This window comes from Mustelus asterias, chromosome 10 (assembly GCF_964213995.1).
Source record: "Mustelus asterias chromosome 10, sMusAst1.hap1.1, whole genome shotgun sequence".
Lineage (NCBI taxonomy): Eukaryota > Metazoa > Chordata > Chondrichthyes > Carcharhiniformes > Triakidae > Mustelus > Mustelus asterias.
In genome coordinates, this window is record NC_135810.1 from 15,995,004 (window position 1) to 16,012,332 (window position 17,329).

At 43.4% G+C, this 17,329-nt stretch overlaps 1 protein-coding gene across 1 annotated transcript in view; it reads right to left on the reverse strand.

The window, feature by feature from the left end:
* Nucleotides 1-2,654: 2,654 nt before the first annotated feature.
* Nucleotides 2,655-17,329, reverse strand: part of obi1 (ORC ubiquitin ligase 1) — a 28,642-nt gene continuing 13,967 nt past the window's right edge. Inside the window, exons 5-6 of the mRNA XM_078222743.1 lie at nt 14,797-14,885; nt 2,655-5,955 (exon numbers count right to left, since the gene is read on the reverse strand). Of these exons, the coding sequence (XP_078078869.1) occupies nt 4,437-5,955; nt 14,797-14,885 (1,608 nt within the window). The 3' untranslated portion in view covers nt 2,655-4,436. The remainder of the gene's footprint in view (nt 5,956-14,796; nt 14,886-17,329) is intronic.

A 17,329-nucleotide genomic window follows, 5' to 3' on the forward strand; every position in this document is an offset into this window, starting at 1 on the left:
TATCTGGGAACCGAACTGGATTTGACAGAGCAAAAAAATCACTGTGATTGAAAGATCTCTTTTGCTTGGTGCCAGACAGGTAAAATGTCTTTTATGCACGAGTTGGCAAAAGGTAAACACATTTAAGAATTGACTTCAGCCAGGCAGTCAGGGAAGCAGCCTCTATACAAAACTATGCACAGGTTCAGTCTCAGTGAGCAGCAGCTAGGTTTGGCAGTTGGTACCACCACATGAACTTAAACAGCCGAGTTCAAACAAAGTTTTCTTAGCAGTGTCTTTCTTGGAAACTCGAGTGTGCAGAATTGCAAATTAGTGCATCGTCAAAAGTTTTATCACTCATACTGTGATATGCTTTAAGAGGTAATGTTTTAGCATTGCACGTGTGAGTTACAAGACTTGCTTCGACAAAGATGCTGGATTAGCTGCTCAGCTTTAGTTCTGTTACGGTTCATTTTGACAACTGGGACAAGTGCAGTTGATGAGATATTTGCATCATTCCACATCTACCATTTGGACAGGCTGAGTGTGCGGGCAGATGCATGGCAGATGCAGTATAATGTGGATAAATGTGAGGTTATCCACTTCGGTAGCAGTAATAGGAAGACAGATTGTTACTTGAATTGGGTGTAAATTGAGAGAGGTAGATATTCAATGAGTCCTTGCGCATCAGTCGCTGATAGTAAGCGTGCAGGTACAGCAGGCAGTAAAGGCGGCAAATGGTATGTTGGCCTTCATAGCAAGAGGATTTTAGTATATGATTAGGGATGTTTTGCTGCAGTTGTCTAGGGCGTTGGTGAGGCCACATCTGGAATAGTATGTGTAGTTTTGGTGTCCTTATCTGAGGAAGGATGTCCTTGCTATACAGGGAGTATAGTGAAGGTTTACCAGCTGATTCCCGGGATGGCAGGTCTGTCATATGAGGAGAGACTAAGTCAGTTAGGATTATATTCATTGGAGTTTAGAAGAGTGAGAGAGGATCTCATAGATACTTATAAAATTCTAACAGGGTTAGACAGGGTAGGTTTAGAAAGAATGCTCCCAATGGTGGGGGAGTCCATAATTGGGGGTCACAGTTTGAGGATAAGGGTAAACCTTTAGAACGGATGCGAGGAGAAATTTTTTCACCCAGAGGGTTGTGAATATAGTAGAAATGCAATTCCACAGAATGTAGTTGAGGCCAAAACGTTGTCTGATTTCAAGAAGAAATTAGATATAGCTCTTGGGGCTAAAGGGATCAAGGGATATTGCAGGGGTTGGGGGGGGAAAATCAGGATATTGAATTCGATGATCAGCCATGATCAAAATAGATAGCAGAGCAGGCTTGGAGGGCTGAATGGCCTACTCCTGCTTCTAGTTTCTATGCTTCACAGCCTAAACCAGGAGCAAGCAAACAGATAACACTACCGCCATAAATATTGGGAAAGACGGTTTCAATCTAAAGCTTTACAGATTATTACACTGCGTAACTTGCACTGAAGTGGACATGTTAATATACTAGATTTATTCTGTATTTTCAACTATTGCCATCATTGGGATCTTGCTGTGTCTTTCTCCTCCATTATTACCTTACTTCATAAAGAAATCTACTTGGTTTAACATGCACTTTCTATATTTGGGTCTTTTGAAATACATAGGAGAACCTGCAATGCCCATGTAATGTCCTGTAATTAAGGGCTAAGAGCATAGTAGCACGTTAAGATCCATGGAAGAGTTAGCAAAGGCACTTTTGACGTGCTTATTTCATAGAGTCACAGAAGAGGCCCTTTGGCTCATCGAGTCTGCACCCAAAAAACTACTCTAAGCCTACACTAATCCTTCTTTCCAGCACTTGGCCCATAGCCTTGAATGTTACGACATTTCAAGTGCTCATCGATGTACTTTTTAAAGATTAAGTTTTCCAACTCTACTACTCTCTCAGGGAGTGCATTTCAGATTTTCTTTTCCCCAATCCCTTCTATACTTCCAGCCCCTCCTCTTAAAATTATAGAATTCTTACAGTGCAGAAAGAGGCCATCCTGCCTAATTGAGTCGGCACTGACTCATCTGTTTCCTACCCCAACCCTGTGCATTTACCATGGCTAATCCACCTAACCTTTGGACTGTGGGAGGAAACCGGAGCACCTGAAGGGAACCCACACCGACACGGGAAGAACATGCAAACTCCATACAGTCACCCAAAGCCAGAATTGAACCGGGTTCCTGTTTGTGATGCAGTAGTGCTAACCATTGTGCCACAATAACAATAACCCCCTTGTAATTGACCATTCAACTAAGGGGAACAGCTGCTTCCTGTTCACCCTATCCATATTCCTGAATCATATACACCTCAATCAGGACCCCGTCAGCCTTCTCTGCTCTAAAGAAAACAATCTGAGCCTATCCACTCTCTCTTCATAGCTGAAATGCTCCAACCCAAGCAACATCCAGGTGAATCTCCTTTGCACCCTCTCTGGTGCCCTCGCATCCTTCCTGTAGTGAGGCGATCAAAACTGCACACAGCACTCCAGCTGCGGCCTCACCAATATTCCGTACAGTTCCAACATAACCCCCCTGCTCTTATAATCTGTGCTACAATCGATAAGGCAAGTATGCCATCTTAACTACCCTAGAAACCAGTCCTGCCGTCTTCAAAACCTGATCTGAAACACAGTGACAACATTTTTGAAAAGACCTTTATTGGATGAATGCAATATCACAGTTGATATTGGAATTTTTCCCTCGCTCTTCACCTACTGATGTAGACACATACAGGAAATTACATGTACAGGAAACTAACAAACATTAAGTCAACGACTATAAATTTCACAAGCACAAAAAGACATTACAATTAAACACCTTAGGTTTTTTTTTAATCTCAAATATTTCCACGTGACATTTTAAATGATTGTCCAAAAAACAAAACCCAGACTGCACAGCAACATATTCATTCTGATTTCATTGGGGAAGAGGAGAATTTAGCAAAAGATCACTCCTTTATTCATTTCTCTGTTGGAAGAGTCTACTTTATAAAAATAAATTTCAATAGTCTTATATTCCAGAATTCCTATTAAGTACCGAGTTTTGTTATTTGTAAATTACACTGTCCCCCTCCTTTACTTAGGGTATACAATTCATGCACGCACCATCAGCAGGTGGGTTATGAATGCCTTTGACAGTCACCAATGTCACTTCATGCTCAGCTGACTGATGGGTGAAGCAACCTCAATGTTGCATTACTCAAAGTAAGGTTCATTGTTCCGTGAGACTTCCTTTCCAAAAAGCCCCTTTGAAAAGTTAATAAAATGCTAACATCTGTTGATTCAAAGTTCATTCACTATTAAGCTCAAAACTGCACAAGGGGAAAGGACGCCTGCAGCACTACTTCAACAGTGGGCCACTCTCCATGTAGCAAAGCGTTCCAAACCATTACTGTTTTGGAAGAATTATATTCTCTGAAGCACATTGGGAAGATGCAATGTGCCAAATAAGCAACGTCAAGCTCTCTACACTACTGGAACCAGAACAAACTCGGCTGGGTGCTGCGTTTGAAAGAGTTGATTAGCCATAGAATGAGTTTTTAAAAATATAATAAACTTTACCCGATTTAAAATTGCGACTTTTAGTTGCCAACTTGGAAGTGATACTGGGGGCAGCTTTCCAACTCCACTGGTGATCTGAATACAAATGAATGAGCAGAGGAATCTTGTTACTGTGCCCAATTCCACCCCCCCCCGAATATTTGCTCACTATTTACATTTCAGCCGTAGTTTGCAAAATGACAAATAACCCGCCCTTATAAATTGGATCTCTGTCTATATTTTCTCAACTCTATTCCACATACACCATCGAAGCTTTAGGTGCTGTATTTGTTCTTCCTTTACTTGCCTCCACTGCAATGACCATCCGGTATCATTATCCATTTTAGTAAGCAAATTGGACTCCAGTTTTAAACTAAACAAAAAAAAAAGCACTGGTCTCCTTGCTTGGTTGTACCCTAATAATGGAAAAGATGGTACAGCTACTGCTGAACAAACATAGTATCAGAAATATAAGGCGGGATTTTGCGGCCATGCTCGTCCAAAGGTCGGAAAATCCCACCCAAGGTCAACGGACCTTTGCATGGTCTGGGAAGATTCCGCCCAAAGTCTCAACAATGGGTGCTGCTGAACAGTTAAAGAGTGTTTGACACATTAGATCAGGCATTTTGTTTCTACGTTCCCCAGGGCAATGATTCTATGCCCATTTAATGAGGGGCAAATCATGGGGCTGTTGAACACAGAAGCAGAAAACCTGCATCCACTGGGTTTTGTTCCGTTGCAAATTTAACTGTGCTGTCCAAAATAATAGTCCATATGACGGCACCTATAACCAAGGAGGGAAACGATAAAGATGATTGGATGGTTTCAAAATTCCACAGAGGAAATAAAAAAAATTGAACTGTGACAAAGGGTTTTAATTTAGAAATCTTTTTTTGAGGACTTAGAGGGACTAGATAACTCTTCACCACAACACTGCGGCTTTCGTTTGATAGTCTGGCATCTGTTGGTTGCTTCCGGCGTTTTTTCATTTTCAGGTGTCAAACAACCGTGCCACAAGGATGGTTTTGTACGCCGCAGGTCGGATAGTTCAGAAGATACTGAAAGGAAAGGCCAAGTAAAGCTACTTTGGAAAGAAGTTTTCTCTTCTCCAGACAATGATTCTCCTTTTATTTTTAAAGCAACTGTAGGTTTGGCAACCATACTTTGATCGACAGTATTTGCAATCGCACCCCTGGTATCTGAAGCAGGAGCACCCAGCTGATTCTGTCGCATTTTCTGCTCTAATCGTTTTTCGGCTTCATTCAAAAGTTCGGTGCACTGCGCCAGATCTGACGTCAAAGACATGTCATGGTCAGAAAGGTCTTCGGATACCAGGGAGCACCGAGGATTCCGAAGGTTCTCAGTCTCATCCAACATGAAGTCCAGCTCGGATATCTTTTCTCGGTAGGCTGCTTCCATCGAGGTCTCACTGGATGTTCTGGAGCGCATGTTGCTGCATCCAGGAAAACAAGGAGCATCGGTAACTGGGCTACCATTGACATTTGGCATTTTGCCCTCTGATTTGTCCATGGGATCTTCAACTCGAGAAGTCTGCACTTTTTTCTTTAGAGTACCTTTAAGGGCACTTTCAGTCAGAATAGGTTGACAAGTCTCCCAAAGTGTCAGGTTACTAGAGGTGAACTCTGCTTTCTGCAGGGTACTGCAATCAACATTTTGCTCTGATAGATTTTGCTCTTCCAAGCACACATTTCTCCAACCAGCATCGTCAAAACACAGTTTTCTGAAGTGGGTCAACTTCTTTGTTCCGTTTCTCTTCCTCACCAGGGGACTTACTTCATCATCCGTACTCTGGAGGTAGAGAGCACCAAGTGATGTGGATGGAGTGCAAGGACTAGGAAGTTCAAACTGTATCTCGCTTTCATCTGCAGGGGGGGTGCGTCCTTCTTCCTTCTCCTTAGTCTTCTGGAACAGACACAAAGCATCATTCCCAACAGTAGCTGTAGTTAGAAGTCCATTGTCAGCAGGAACTCTGCTCACTGGCACCGGATCGGACACTGTTCCACATATAGTTTGCTGATGGGAGAAGCTAAAAGTGGTTGATACTGCATCATCTAACTGGTTGACTAATGGTTGCTCGATGTTACTGAGGCTTCTCCTCATGGCTAAGATCCTGTTCTCCTTGGCATTGTCACAATGTTTCCACGGTTGCCCGCTGCTTCCATTTTCTCCAACTGGCAGAGAGGCAGATGTCAACTCTGGGCTGAATTTCCCACCATTGTTCTCTTTTTCCTCCCTCTTTCCCTTCAGTTGCTGAATCTGGAACTCCATATCTTCGATGTACTTGTCACTCCGTTCCAATGCCCTTTTCAGACGATTCATCTCACGCTCATACTGCTCCACTTTCGACTGCAGAGCAGCCACTGTGAACCTTCCAAACCTGAAATCATACAGAAAAAAAAACCATGAACTGACAACAAGAACGATTTAGTGAGCATCTAGTTCTGAGCTGATCTCCCTGACCAGGACCTCCAGTGTAAAAGCAAAGCATCTGATTGGGTACTATTGTCTAGTCCATTTTAAAAATCAAAGTCATTACTGCTATTGTTCCATAAGATACATCAGAATAGGGAATCCACACATTTTAGTAATTACCAGATATTTGAATGATGTGGCGATGCCAGCGTTGGACTGGGGTGGGCACAGTAAGAAATCTCACAACACCAGGTTAAAGTCCAACAGGTTTATTTGGAATCACGAGCTTTCGGAGCGCTGCTCCTTCATCATCACTCACCTGATGAAGGAGCAGCGCTCCGAAAGCCTCGTGATTCCGAATAAACCTGTTGGACTTTAACCTGGTGTTGTGAGACTTCTTACAGATGTACGAAAATAGGACCTTTGGTCAACTCTATGAGCTCAGACCATTTAAATGAAGAAGGCACTGATATATGATTTAAAAATAAATAAAATTCCAGACAATTAGTAAACTCTGGCACCTGCGTTTGAATCTAACACGATTATGCTTCTGGCTCATAGAGCTCCTATGTCCTAAGCGTTAAGAAAGTTCATCAGGGACACTTTTTTTGCTTTAATATTGGGTAGAAGAGGTATTTTGTGGATGAAAATTCAAGTAATAAGACGGTTTTGAAGCACTCTTTTCTAATTAGAGAATTGATAATGGAGATTGATCTATATGTAAAGCATTAAAGGTCTTACAACCACTGGACAGGTCATCACTTTTTCTCCCTGAGGTTAAATCCGCATCTCCATTTTCCACTTACGTAGTCACATTTCAGTTGCAGTGTTCTCTTTGCAATTAATGACCATTAACCTAAGCACGTTCCATTAACAAACAATCGCTGCATTAAAAGGTGGTTCATAAGTCAGGCTTATTAGTCCACTCTTTAAGCAGGGCTCAAAAACCCTTACTAAGAGCATTGCAAATGATTGACAGATCGTTTCACAGTAAACTGATAAAAGCTTACTTTCCAAAGTGACGGGATGGGAACACCACCCACAAAACGAGTTCCTTATTCAGTACATTAGTACTTCTTTCCAATCAACCCGGTTCATAATGGAGGAGTTGCCGGGAAGCCATTTTTAAAAACGAAAACGGTTATTAAATTTGGACGATTATTTTAGGATGTACGTCAGAATTTCCCACTAAAAGCAAATCACTCCTTACCCCCAAAACATTTCGTAAAAGGTTTGGCATCTTTCTTGTACCACAGGAGTCTAGCATGGCTTGATAGGCTCCAGGAAAACCTCAATATATAGATAGAAATGCCTTGCTGATGATTCAGCTACGCAACTCTGACTTCTAATTTCTGCATTTATACAAAGCGTCATTCAGCCAATTCATTTTGATCGAAGCCAAACTGAATACTAAAGCACCAAAAACAAATCCTGCAGGGATGGATGGCTGGGACTGTGCAGGATATACAGAATGAAGACAACTCTACAAAGTGGGTAATCATCTTTGATTTTCTTTTGGCATTGTTCAAAAACTAAGGCAACATGGCAAAGCATCAACATATCAGGGCTGTGGTCGTGAGGTACAAACCGTTATACTAGTTCTCTGGAGTAATCAGTTAAAGGCGCCAGCAAGTTCTGCAGCTGCGGCACAGTGGTTAGCACTGCTGCCTCACAGCACCAAGGACCCGGGTTCGATTCCCGGCTTGGGTCACTGTCTGTGCGGAGTCTGCACGTTCTCCCTATGTGTTTCCTCCGGGAGCTCCGATTTCATCCCACAGTCCGAAAGACGTGCTGGTTAGGTGCTAAATTTTCCCTCAGTGTACCCAAACAGGCGCCGGAGTGTGGCAACTCGGGGATTTTCACAGTAACTTCATTGCAGTGTTAATGTAAGCCTACTTGTGACACTAATAAATAAACTTTAAATTTAGAGTGTGATGGCTATTATACTTATGAGGATTGTTTCATTTAGCAGATTACAATACTTATTAAAAATTGGAGTGATGCAAAGAGGCAGCAGTAGAACAGGTACTGAATGTTTGCAGTGTAGGTAACACTGAATTATCCCATTTGGCTATCTGCTCCTAAATCACCAATTTTCCTTAGGCCCTTGCAATGTATGTAATAAATGGATAAGATTGTCTCAATCGCTTCGTGTGATGTGGGTCTCCACAGGCATTGACACATTGGAAACATTGGGCTGGGTTTTCCTGGCCTTGTGGACACAGGGGTGAAGGGTGGGAAAATAGGGGAGGTGCCACATCAGAATAGCCCCCCAACAAATTCCCACCACCAGGTAGTTTCCCAGAGTGGGTGGCGAAGTGAATCGGCTGCCCCGCAACAGAACGGCTGGCAATAAACGGAGATTGCCCAGGCTCCGATTAAGGGCAATTTTGCAGCCACGCAGGCATTTTGCCCCAGGCACTCCCTACTGTGCACAGAGGCGGCCATCTCGATGGAGGCGGTTACCCGGTGGTCTTTGGAGTCAGGGCTGCCAAGGCTTCAGAGCAGCTGGCCCTCTGATCATGAAGGCCACCTCAGAAGACTGCACCGCAGGGAGGAAGCTTCCGGCAAGTTGTGTACAGTTCTGGTCACCCTATTATAGAAAGGATATTATTAAACTATAAAGAGTGCAGAAAAGATTTACCAGGATGCTACCTTTACTAGGATGCTAGGGACTTGATGGTTTGAATTATAAGGAGAGACTGGATAGACTGAGACTTTTTCCTCTGGAGCGTAGGAGGCTGAGGGGTGATCTAACAGTGGTCTATAAAATAATGAGGGACATAGATCAGCTAGATAGTCAAGATCTTTTCCCAAAGATGCGAGAGTCTGATAATAGAGGGCATAGGTTTAAGGTGAGAGGGGAGAGATACAAAAGTGTTCAGAGGGACAATTCTTTCACTCCGAGGGTGCTGAGTGTCTGGAACAAGCTGCCAGAGGTAGTAGTAGAGGCGGGTACAATTTTGTCTTTTAAAAAGCATTTAGATAGTTTCACGGGTAAGATGGGTGTAGAGGGATATGGGACAAACGCAGGCAATTGGGACTAGCTTCATGGTTAAAAAAAAAGGGGCGGCATGGACAAGTTGGGCCAAAGAGCCTGTTTCCATGCTGTAATCCTCTGTAACTATGTGCAGGCTTGGGACTTCCATCGCCAGGGTAGCCAAAGACTGCGATAAAATCCAGCCCATTGCTTCAGTTCTGCTATGTCTGGTGGTGGGCAATGCTGCACTTTATCGTGCCAAATGAAACTAGGTAGTGACGGGAAGTGAAAACTCCAGAAAAACCAGCTCGCTGGAAAGTCAAGTAAAACACAGATTATCTGCATTAAATGTTTATAACTCATTCACTTTTAGCCACTAAACAACATGACGAGTGGTATTTTTCAAGCAAGTTCATACAATCAAAGCTGCTCGAACAGTGGACATATTAACTTGCGAAAAACACAAGATTCCAATTGAAAGCAATTGTGACCCAACTGGTCATAACTGAGATTGCATAATGAGATATTAATGAGTGCTCTCTTAATGGTCAAAGCATAAACCAGTCATAAAAGATTGCAATAGCTGCAACATAAACCCAAAATGGCTTTAAAATAAAATAATGTGGGATAATGTGGAGTGTAGATCTAACCACGAACACCAGTGCATAAATATTTTCCATTTTATGTTATAAACTCACTTGGTAAAGCATCCTATATAGACTAGGCACTCTGAACCCTGGTCTAAAAGCTTTCATCCTTCAATAGCCAGGCCAATTATTTAGATTGCCTTGATGTTTGTATTTTCACCTCTTGTGAACTGCAGTTGCCAAGAAGTGATTCTGAATATAGCTATGTTAGTCTGCGGATCAATACACAGCTTAGTACATCAGCTTAGACCTTGGCGATTACCATCCATAGGAACACTGACACAAAGTTATGTAAAACATACTACTTAGTCTTTGTGAAGGCAGCTGAAAAGAACCCACCCTTGGACATGGGCCTCCAGAAAAACTACATTGTGAGGGGCTGAGGTTTTGAGGCAACATTTATCTGAATTTTCCCATGGTAATTCCTCACTGCCTTCCTAGTGTCCCTTGAGGGAATCTGGTTCTCAACAACCCGTGGATAGGTGCAGGGGTGGTTCTGGAGCATTACAGATTATATTGTATGATAAGATTATTATAAGATTATATTATAATAGATTATATTGCGGCATTCTGCCCCAATGTGAACAGGTACATGGCTCTCGTTTTTGCTGCCATTTCCTTGCTCAAGAAATAATGTTGGCCATGTACTCTATAATTCCCTGGCATATATATATACATTCAGGAAGGATGCCAGATTCACTGCATTTGTTTCTTAAGTGGAGTCTCAAAAAATTTACACAAGTAAACATAGCATGCACAGTAACTATATCTGTGTGCAGTTCAGAATGTTAGAATCATAGAATCCTGACAGTGCAGAAGGAGGCCATTTGGCCCATCGAGTCAGCACCGACCACAATCCCACCCTATTCCCATAACCCCGCACATTTACCCCGCTAATCCCCATGACACCTGGGTCAATTTAGCATGGCCAATCAACCTGCCCCGCACATCTTTGGAGTGTGGGAGGAGACTGGAGCACCCGGAGGAAACCCACGCAGACATGGGGAGAATGTCCAAACTCCACACAGACAATCACCCATGGCTAGAATTGAACCCGGATCCCTGGCGCTGTGAGGCAGCAGTGTGCCACCATGCTGCACATTTTAAGCACTATCAAGAGGTTACCCTCAACCTTCTATACTTACAGCATCCAGCAAATATTTTGAACTGTTGGTAAATGCTGACACAGACATGCAAACTAAACCACAAGGATGATTTGATTTGCTGCAGACACAGCACTGCACGGGATAATATTCAACAAGGATATTTAAAGCCTTGGCTCAGTTGGGATATGCTCAATGAGCAATTGGAGCACTCCATGCCACTTGCGTGCTAATTATCATTTTTTGGCAGCTTCTCTTATTTTCTATACAGCCATCTAAGGGGTCACCATTCAGGTTGAGAGCAGAGTTTCTCCTTTGTAAGCTTCTCCTGATGAAGACAACCTAGCATGACATTCATTAGCCAGTGACAACCACTGTAGACAACTGGGAAACAAAGACAGGTAAGCAGGCCAGATAAGTGAACAGAAAATCTGTTGAATCCAAACCATGCCTTCAAGAGGACGTAGACATTATTCCAAGCCTTTGATGGGGGAATTTGATGTGAAGAGCAATGAACCATAAGGCAGGACAAAAAACACCTGGTACAATGGGCAGGCCCTTTACACGATATAGGGTAAGAAAGGACACACTGCACTGCCAATTCTTCCAAGTGATGACTATTTTTGTGTGTGCAGTCAGCGCATTGGTTTTTCCAGAATTTAGCTATAATCCTCTAACGCAGGAATGGAGAAAATATAGCAATGGCCACCAGGTGTTTCCAGACCTTCGAATTGCTTTCTATGCCTCAAATATTGGTTCAGCAAAATTCACTGGACTGGCATATCATGCAACAGCCGGAAGAACATGGCACTGCTTCCAGATATCCGAGAATTTCGGTGTATGCATTAAAACAGTTTAAAATTTTGCTTTGCTGATGCTCGGTGGCAGAGTGGCTAGCACTGCTGCCTCATAGTGCCAAGGACTCTGATTCGTTTCCTGGTTTGCGGACTTTGCCCAATCTCCCCAAGAATGCCTCTGGGTGTTCCGGTTTCTGCCCACAGTCCAAAAAGATGTGCTGCTTAGGAGCATTGACCATTCTAATTCTCCCTCAATGTACCCAAACAGGCACTGAAGTGCGGCGACTAGGAGATTTTCACAGTAACTCCATTGCAGTGTTAAATGTAAGCCTACTTGTGACATTAATAAAATTAAAAAGATTGTGAATGGCTCTCTCAAGCAGACTTCAGAATTCCAAATAAGAATAATGGGCTGAAATCCAGCCTAGGATGGATGAGTTTTGTAAGTGTAAAGCGCTATGGATAATAACTGGCAACAAAACCAGAGACAATTCCTGCCCAAGACAGCAAGAAACTACAAAGGGTTGTGAATGAAGCCCAGTCTATCACGCAAACCAGCCTCCCATCCATTGACTCTGTCTACACTTCCCACTGCATTGGAAAAGCAGCCAAGATAATCAAGGACCCTACGCATCCTGGACATTCTCTCTTCTACCTTCTTTCATCGGGAAAAAGATAGAAAAGTCTGAGGTCACGTACCAACCGACTCAAGAACAGCTTCTTCCCTGCTGCCATCAGACTTTTGAATGGACCTACCTTGCATTAAGTTGCTCTTTCTCTACACCCTAGCTATGACTGGAACACAACATTCTGCACCCTCTCATTTCCTTCTCTATGAACGGTATGTTTTGTCTGTATAGCGCGCAAGAAACAACACTTTTCACTGTGTACTAATACATGTGACAATAATAAATCAAATCAATCACAATGATTTTGGGCGATGTTTATGGTCAGAGAGCAAAATAGCAAATACTCAACATTTGAACCACAAAACAAGGGTAATCAGGTAGCACATTATCATTTTATCTCAAATTCAGAATAGATTCACAGATAAAAAAACCTCTCCCTCCATTTGCTGCAAAAGTTTGCGTGAATGCTAACTCGGGACTGTTATTGGCCCGAGAAATTAGGTTGTTTTTCTGGGTTGTAAGTCACCAACAAAAAGGAACTGGTTTTAATCGGATACTAATAATCTCATTGAGAAGGTGAAAGAATCACTGGTATGGGATCATTCAATTTAACCAGCCTAAAATTTCCTGAAAATAATTGTACAAGTACGTTTCGGTAAAAAGACCAGCCAGCAGCGTAGATCTTAAGACAGCTTGAATGGAGTAAAATTTATGGTACAGATACTTGCTCTCTCCCAGAGATCATACTGGGAATTTAGTTGCAATGTCACCAAGATATCTAACTATCCATTGAATGGCTAGAACATTTATGAGAAACTCCAGTTTCTAGATGTGCACTCCAGGTGAGATTAAAGACATTAAGTAACAATGCTGAGCAGGTTAAATGCAGCCCGTACAGAACCTGAACTTTATGGAACTGTGGCCTTTTTAACTGCAATCTTAGTTACAAGTTTTTTGTGATCAGGAGCCAGAAGGTGGTCCTCCACCTGAGCTGATGCATAAACATTTGTGAGATTATTGGTTGTATTATATTGAGAATTTGAACATTTGAGAGATCACTCTTAATTAAACCTGTCACATCTGCTTCTGCACAAAGTAATTCCATCATTGTGAAGCCACACACCTTTGCCATGCTCACATCAATCTCAGCAAGTCAGTTTAAAAACAAATTCCTTGTTGAAAAAATACCGAAAGTTATCAAACCAAAGTGCTTTGGTTGGACATGCTGGCCGCTTGGCGTTTTAAATTAGAGCCAATATGACAGTACAGTAGAAACTGCTTAGGGTACGCCAAGTGTTTATTGGGTGTACTAGTGTTTCCTGCAGGAGTGGAGTTGGGCGGTTCATCCATCCAACCTCCTCCATGGTGACATCATGGGGAACGGATGTGAGTCCAAAGATGTGCTGGTTAGATGCATTGGCCATGCTAAATTGCCCTTTAGTGTCATGGGATTAGGAGGTTAAATACATGGGGTTATGGGATAGGGCCTGGGTGGAATCATTGTTGGTGCAAACTCAAAGGGCGAAAGGCCTCCTTCTGTACTGTAGGGATTCTATGACTGGTGTAATGGCGCCACCTGGAATTCTCACCAACTCCTTCCTGACCGTGCAGCATGAAGCGGGCATGTGACAGATTACAGAAGTGGGGACTGCCGAATTTGCACCGGCAGCTGATCATTCTACAATCCGTCTGCAGGAAGGAAAGCAGTTTTCTTGAAAGACAGTCAGTTCTTTCACATACAAAAGCTTCTCTGGTGGGACCCAAGGGCACTTGGCATCAGTGGGTGTCCGACACTACAATTTCCCAACACCCCATCTAGAGTAGTCCCAGTTGCACTGACAATGTGCAGGTGTTATGCAAAGATCCAATATTGTAGGAATTCTGATGGGTTTAGGTGAGCCTCGCACCAGTGAACAGTAACTCCCAGTTATGATGACCACCAAACCTCAAGAGAATTCAAAGTCATTTGTTTGCATATAGAATCCCTACACTATAGGAGACGACCATTTGGCCCATCGAGTTTGTACCGACCACAATCCCACCCAGGCCCTATTCCCGTAGTCTGATAATCCCCCTGACACTAGGGTCAATTTAGCATATGGCCAATCAACCTAACCCACACATCTTTGGACTGTGGGAGGAAACCCACACAGACACGAGGAGAACGTGCAAACTCCACAGAGTCACCCAAGGCTGGTGCTGTGAGGCAGCAGTGCTAACCACTGTGCCATATAGGGAGATAGCAATTTAAAGCCCCTCATTTCTAACTTTCCTTGTTTGAAGTCATAGAATCACTACAGGGATTGTCGAACCTGCACTGACAACAACCCAACTAAGTCCTATCCCTGTACCCGCACGTATTTATCTTGCTAACCCCCCCAACACTAAGGGGCAATTTAGCATGGCTAATCAACCTAACCCTCACATCTTCAGATTGTGGGAGGAAACCGGAGCACCCGGAGAAAACCCAGATAGTCACCCAGAATTGAACCCGGGTCCCTGGCACTGTGAGGCAGCGGTGCTATCCGCTGTGCCGCCGTGCCAATGAGGTAGTAGTCCATTTTGTTAATAGTTTCCGCGGGATCACAGAAAGTAGATGAAAGGAATTGTAAACTTGTCTTTCTCTTTGCACATGTTAACCCGTACATACTTTTGTGGAGACCGGCTATCAACCTCAGCCTTCAGATGCAGATTTTCTCTCACAAGGTCGCCATTTTGAACACGAAGCTTTCGGTTTGCCTGAGGAAGGAGAAACAAAAACGTTCGAAGGCTTCAAAAGGTTGTTATGGCGGCTCGGGGGGGGAGGGGGGGGCGAACAAGGAAGAGTTTGTAATGAACAGCTCAACATCAAAAAAAAATTACCACTTTGATGCCAACATCACGCACATCTTTCTAAATATTTTCAACACTCATCTTGGCAGTAACAGAGGGACACAATGCACTTTTGAGAGGGGGAGAGACTCAAGAAAAAAAAAAATCACCATTTTAATTTGAGCTAATTAGATTTTACAAATGAATATTTTACAGCAAGATGCAGAATATATTTTTAATGCCCCATTGATGGCTGAGAGCCAGTAGCTTCGACATTAAGGGACTGCTCTAATGGTAAAATCATGTTTCTCGCACAATGACTTGACTTGTGAGTAGTATGCAATGACAATGCGCATGCATCAACAGAATCGTTCCTCGGCAGCTATCAAGAACGGGGGGGGGGGAAGCATTAATTTAGATTTCATGTCATATTAGACTGAACTTTTTACCCAAAGACAATCCCTGAAGTGTAAATACGAATTACATGACAGACAAACACCTTCCTGCATAAAGACAGCAGATGATACAGAAAGGATTTCTCAAAAGCAAATAGAATCCTTACAGTGCGGAATTCAGTCAATCAATTCCACACCAACGCTCCGACAGGGCAGCCTATCAAGGCCCACCCCCCAGCCCTATCCCCATGACCCCACGTATTTACCCCTCTAATCCCCTAACCTATGCATCTTGGGAGACTAAAGGCCAATCTAGCACGGCCAATCAACCTAAGCTACACATCTTTGGAGTGTGGGAGGAAACCGGAGCACCCGGAGGAACCCCACACAAACATAGGGAGAAACTCCACACAGAGTGTCACCCAAGCCTGGAATGGAACCAGGGTCCCTGGCACTCATAGCAGTGCTATCCACTGTGCCATCGTGCTGCATTCTCATTCTGATTCTAAGGGTTCTTCAAAATTCCCAGCAATCCCTTTCGGGGACAACAACTATCAGCTACAAAGCATTACTATGACATGGTCTCCTTTAGACTGTCAGCACTGCCAACATTCTTCATGGATTCTCACCATGACCATAGAATCCCTACAGTATAGAAGGAGGCCATTCATCCCTCGAATCTGTGCTGACCACAATCCCACCCAGGCCCTATACCCTTAACCTGCATTTACCCTACTAATCGCCCTGACACTCGGGTCAAGATAGCATGGCTAATTAACCTAACCCGCCCATCTTTGGACAGAGAGGAAACCGGAGCACCCGGAGGAAACCCACGCAGATACGGGGAGAAAGTGCAAACTCCACACAGACAGTGACCCGAGGTTGGAATTGAACCTGGGTCCCTGGCGCTGTGAGGCAACAGTGCCAACCACTGCGCCATGTGCCGCCCCATCTGTAGTTAGAAAGGAACTATGACTAAAGTAGCTAATAATAGACAAATGCGAGGTGAAGCATTTTGGAAGAACAAATCAGGGGGAAATTTTACAGTAAATGGTAGAACCCATTGGGGGATCTGGGCCTACAGGTCCACAGATCCCTGGAAGTGGCAACACAGGTGGATAAGGTGGTCTAGAAGGCATACAGTATGCTTGCCTTCATCGGCCAGGGCATCGAGTATAATAGTTGGCAAGCTATATTACCGATGTATAAAACTTTAGTTCAGCCGCATTTAGAATATTGCATGCAGTTCGGGTCGCCACACTACCAGAAGGACGTGGATGCTTTGCAAAGAAGGTTTACCAGGATGTTGCCTGGTCTGGAGGGTTTTAGGCATGTGGGGAGTCATAGAGGTTTACTGCATGGAAACAGGCCCTTCGGCCCAACTTATCCATGCCGCCCTTTCTTTAAAAAAAAACCTAAATTAATCCCAATTGCCCGCATTTGGCCCGTATCCCTCTATACCCATCTTACCCATGTAACTATCTAAATGCTTTTTAAAAAGACAAAATTGCACCCGCCTCTCCTACTACCTCTGGCAGCTTGTTCCAGACACTCACTACCCTCTGTGCAAAAATATTGCCCCCTGGATACTTTTGTATCTCTCCCCTCTCACCTTAAACCTATGCCCTCTAGTTTTAGACCCCCTACCTTTGGGAACAGATATTGACTATCTAGCTGATCTGTGCCCCTCATTATTTTATAGACCTGTATAAGATCATCCCTCAGCCTCCTACGCTCCAGAGAAAAAAGTCCCTGTCTATCCAGCCTCTCCTTATAACTCAATCCATCAAGTCTCGGTAGCATCCTAGTAAATCTTTTCTGCACTCTTTCTAGTTTAATAATATCCTTTCCATAATAGGGTGACCAGAATTGCACACAATATTCTAAGTGTGGCCTTACCAATTTCTTGTACAACTTCAACAAGACGTCCCAACTCCTGTATTCAACGTTCTGACCGATGAAACCAAGCATGCCGAA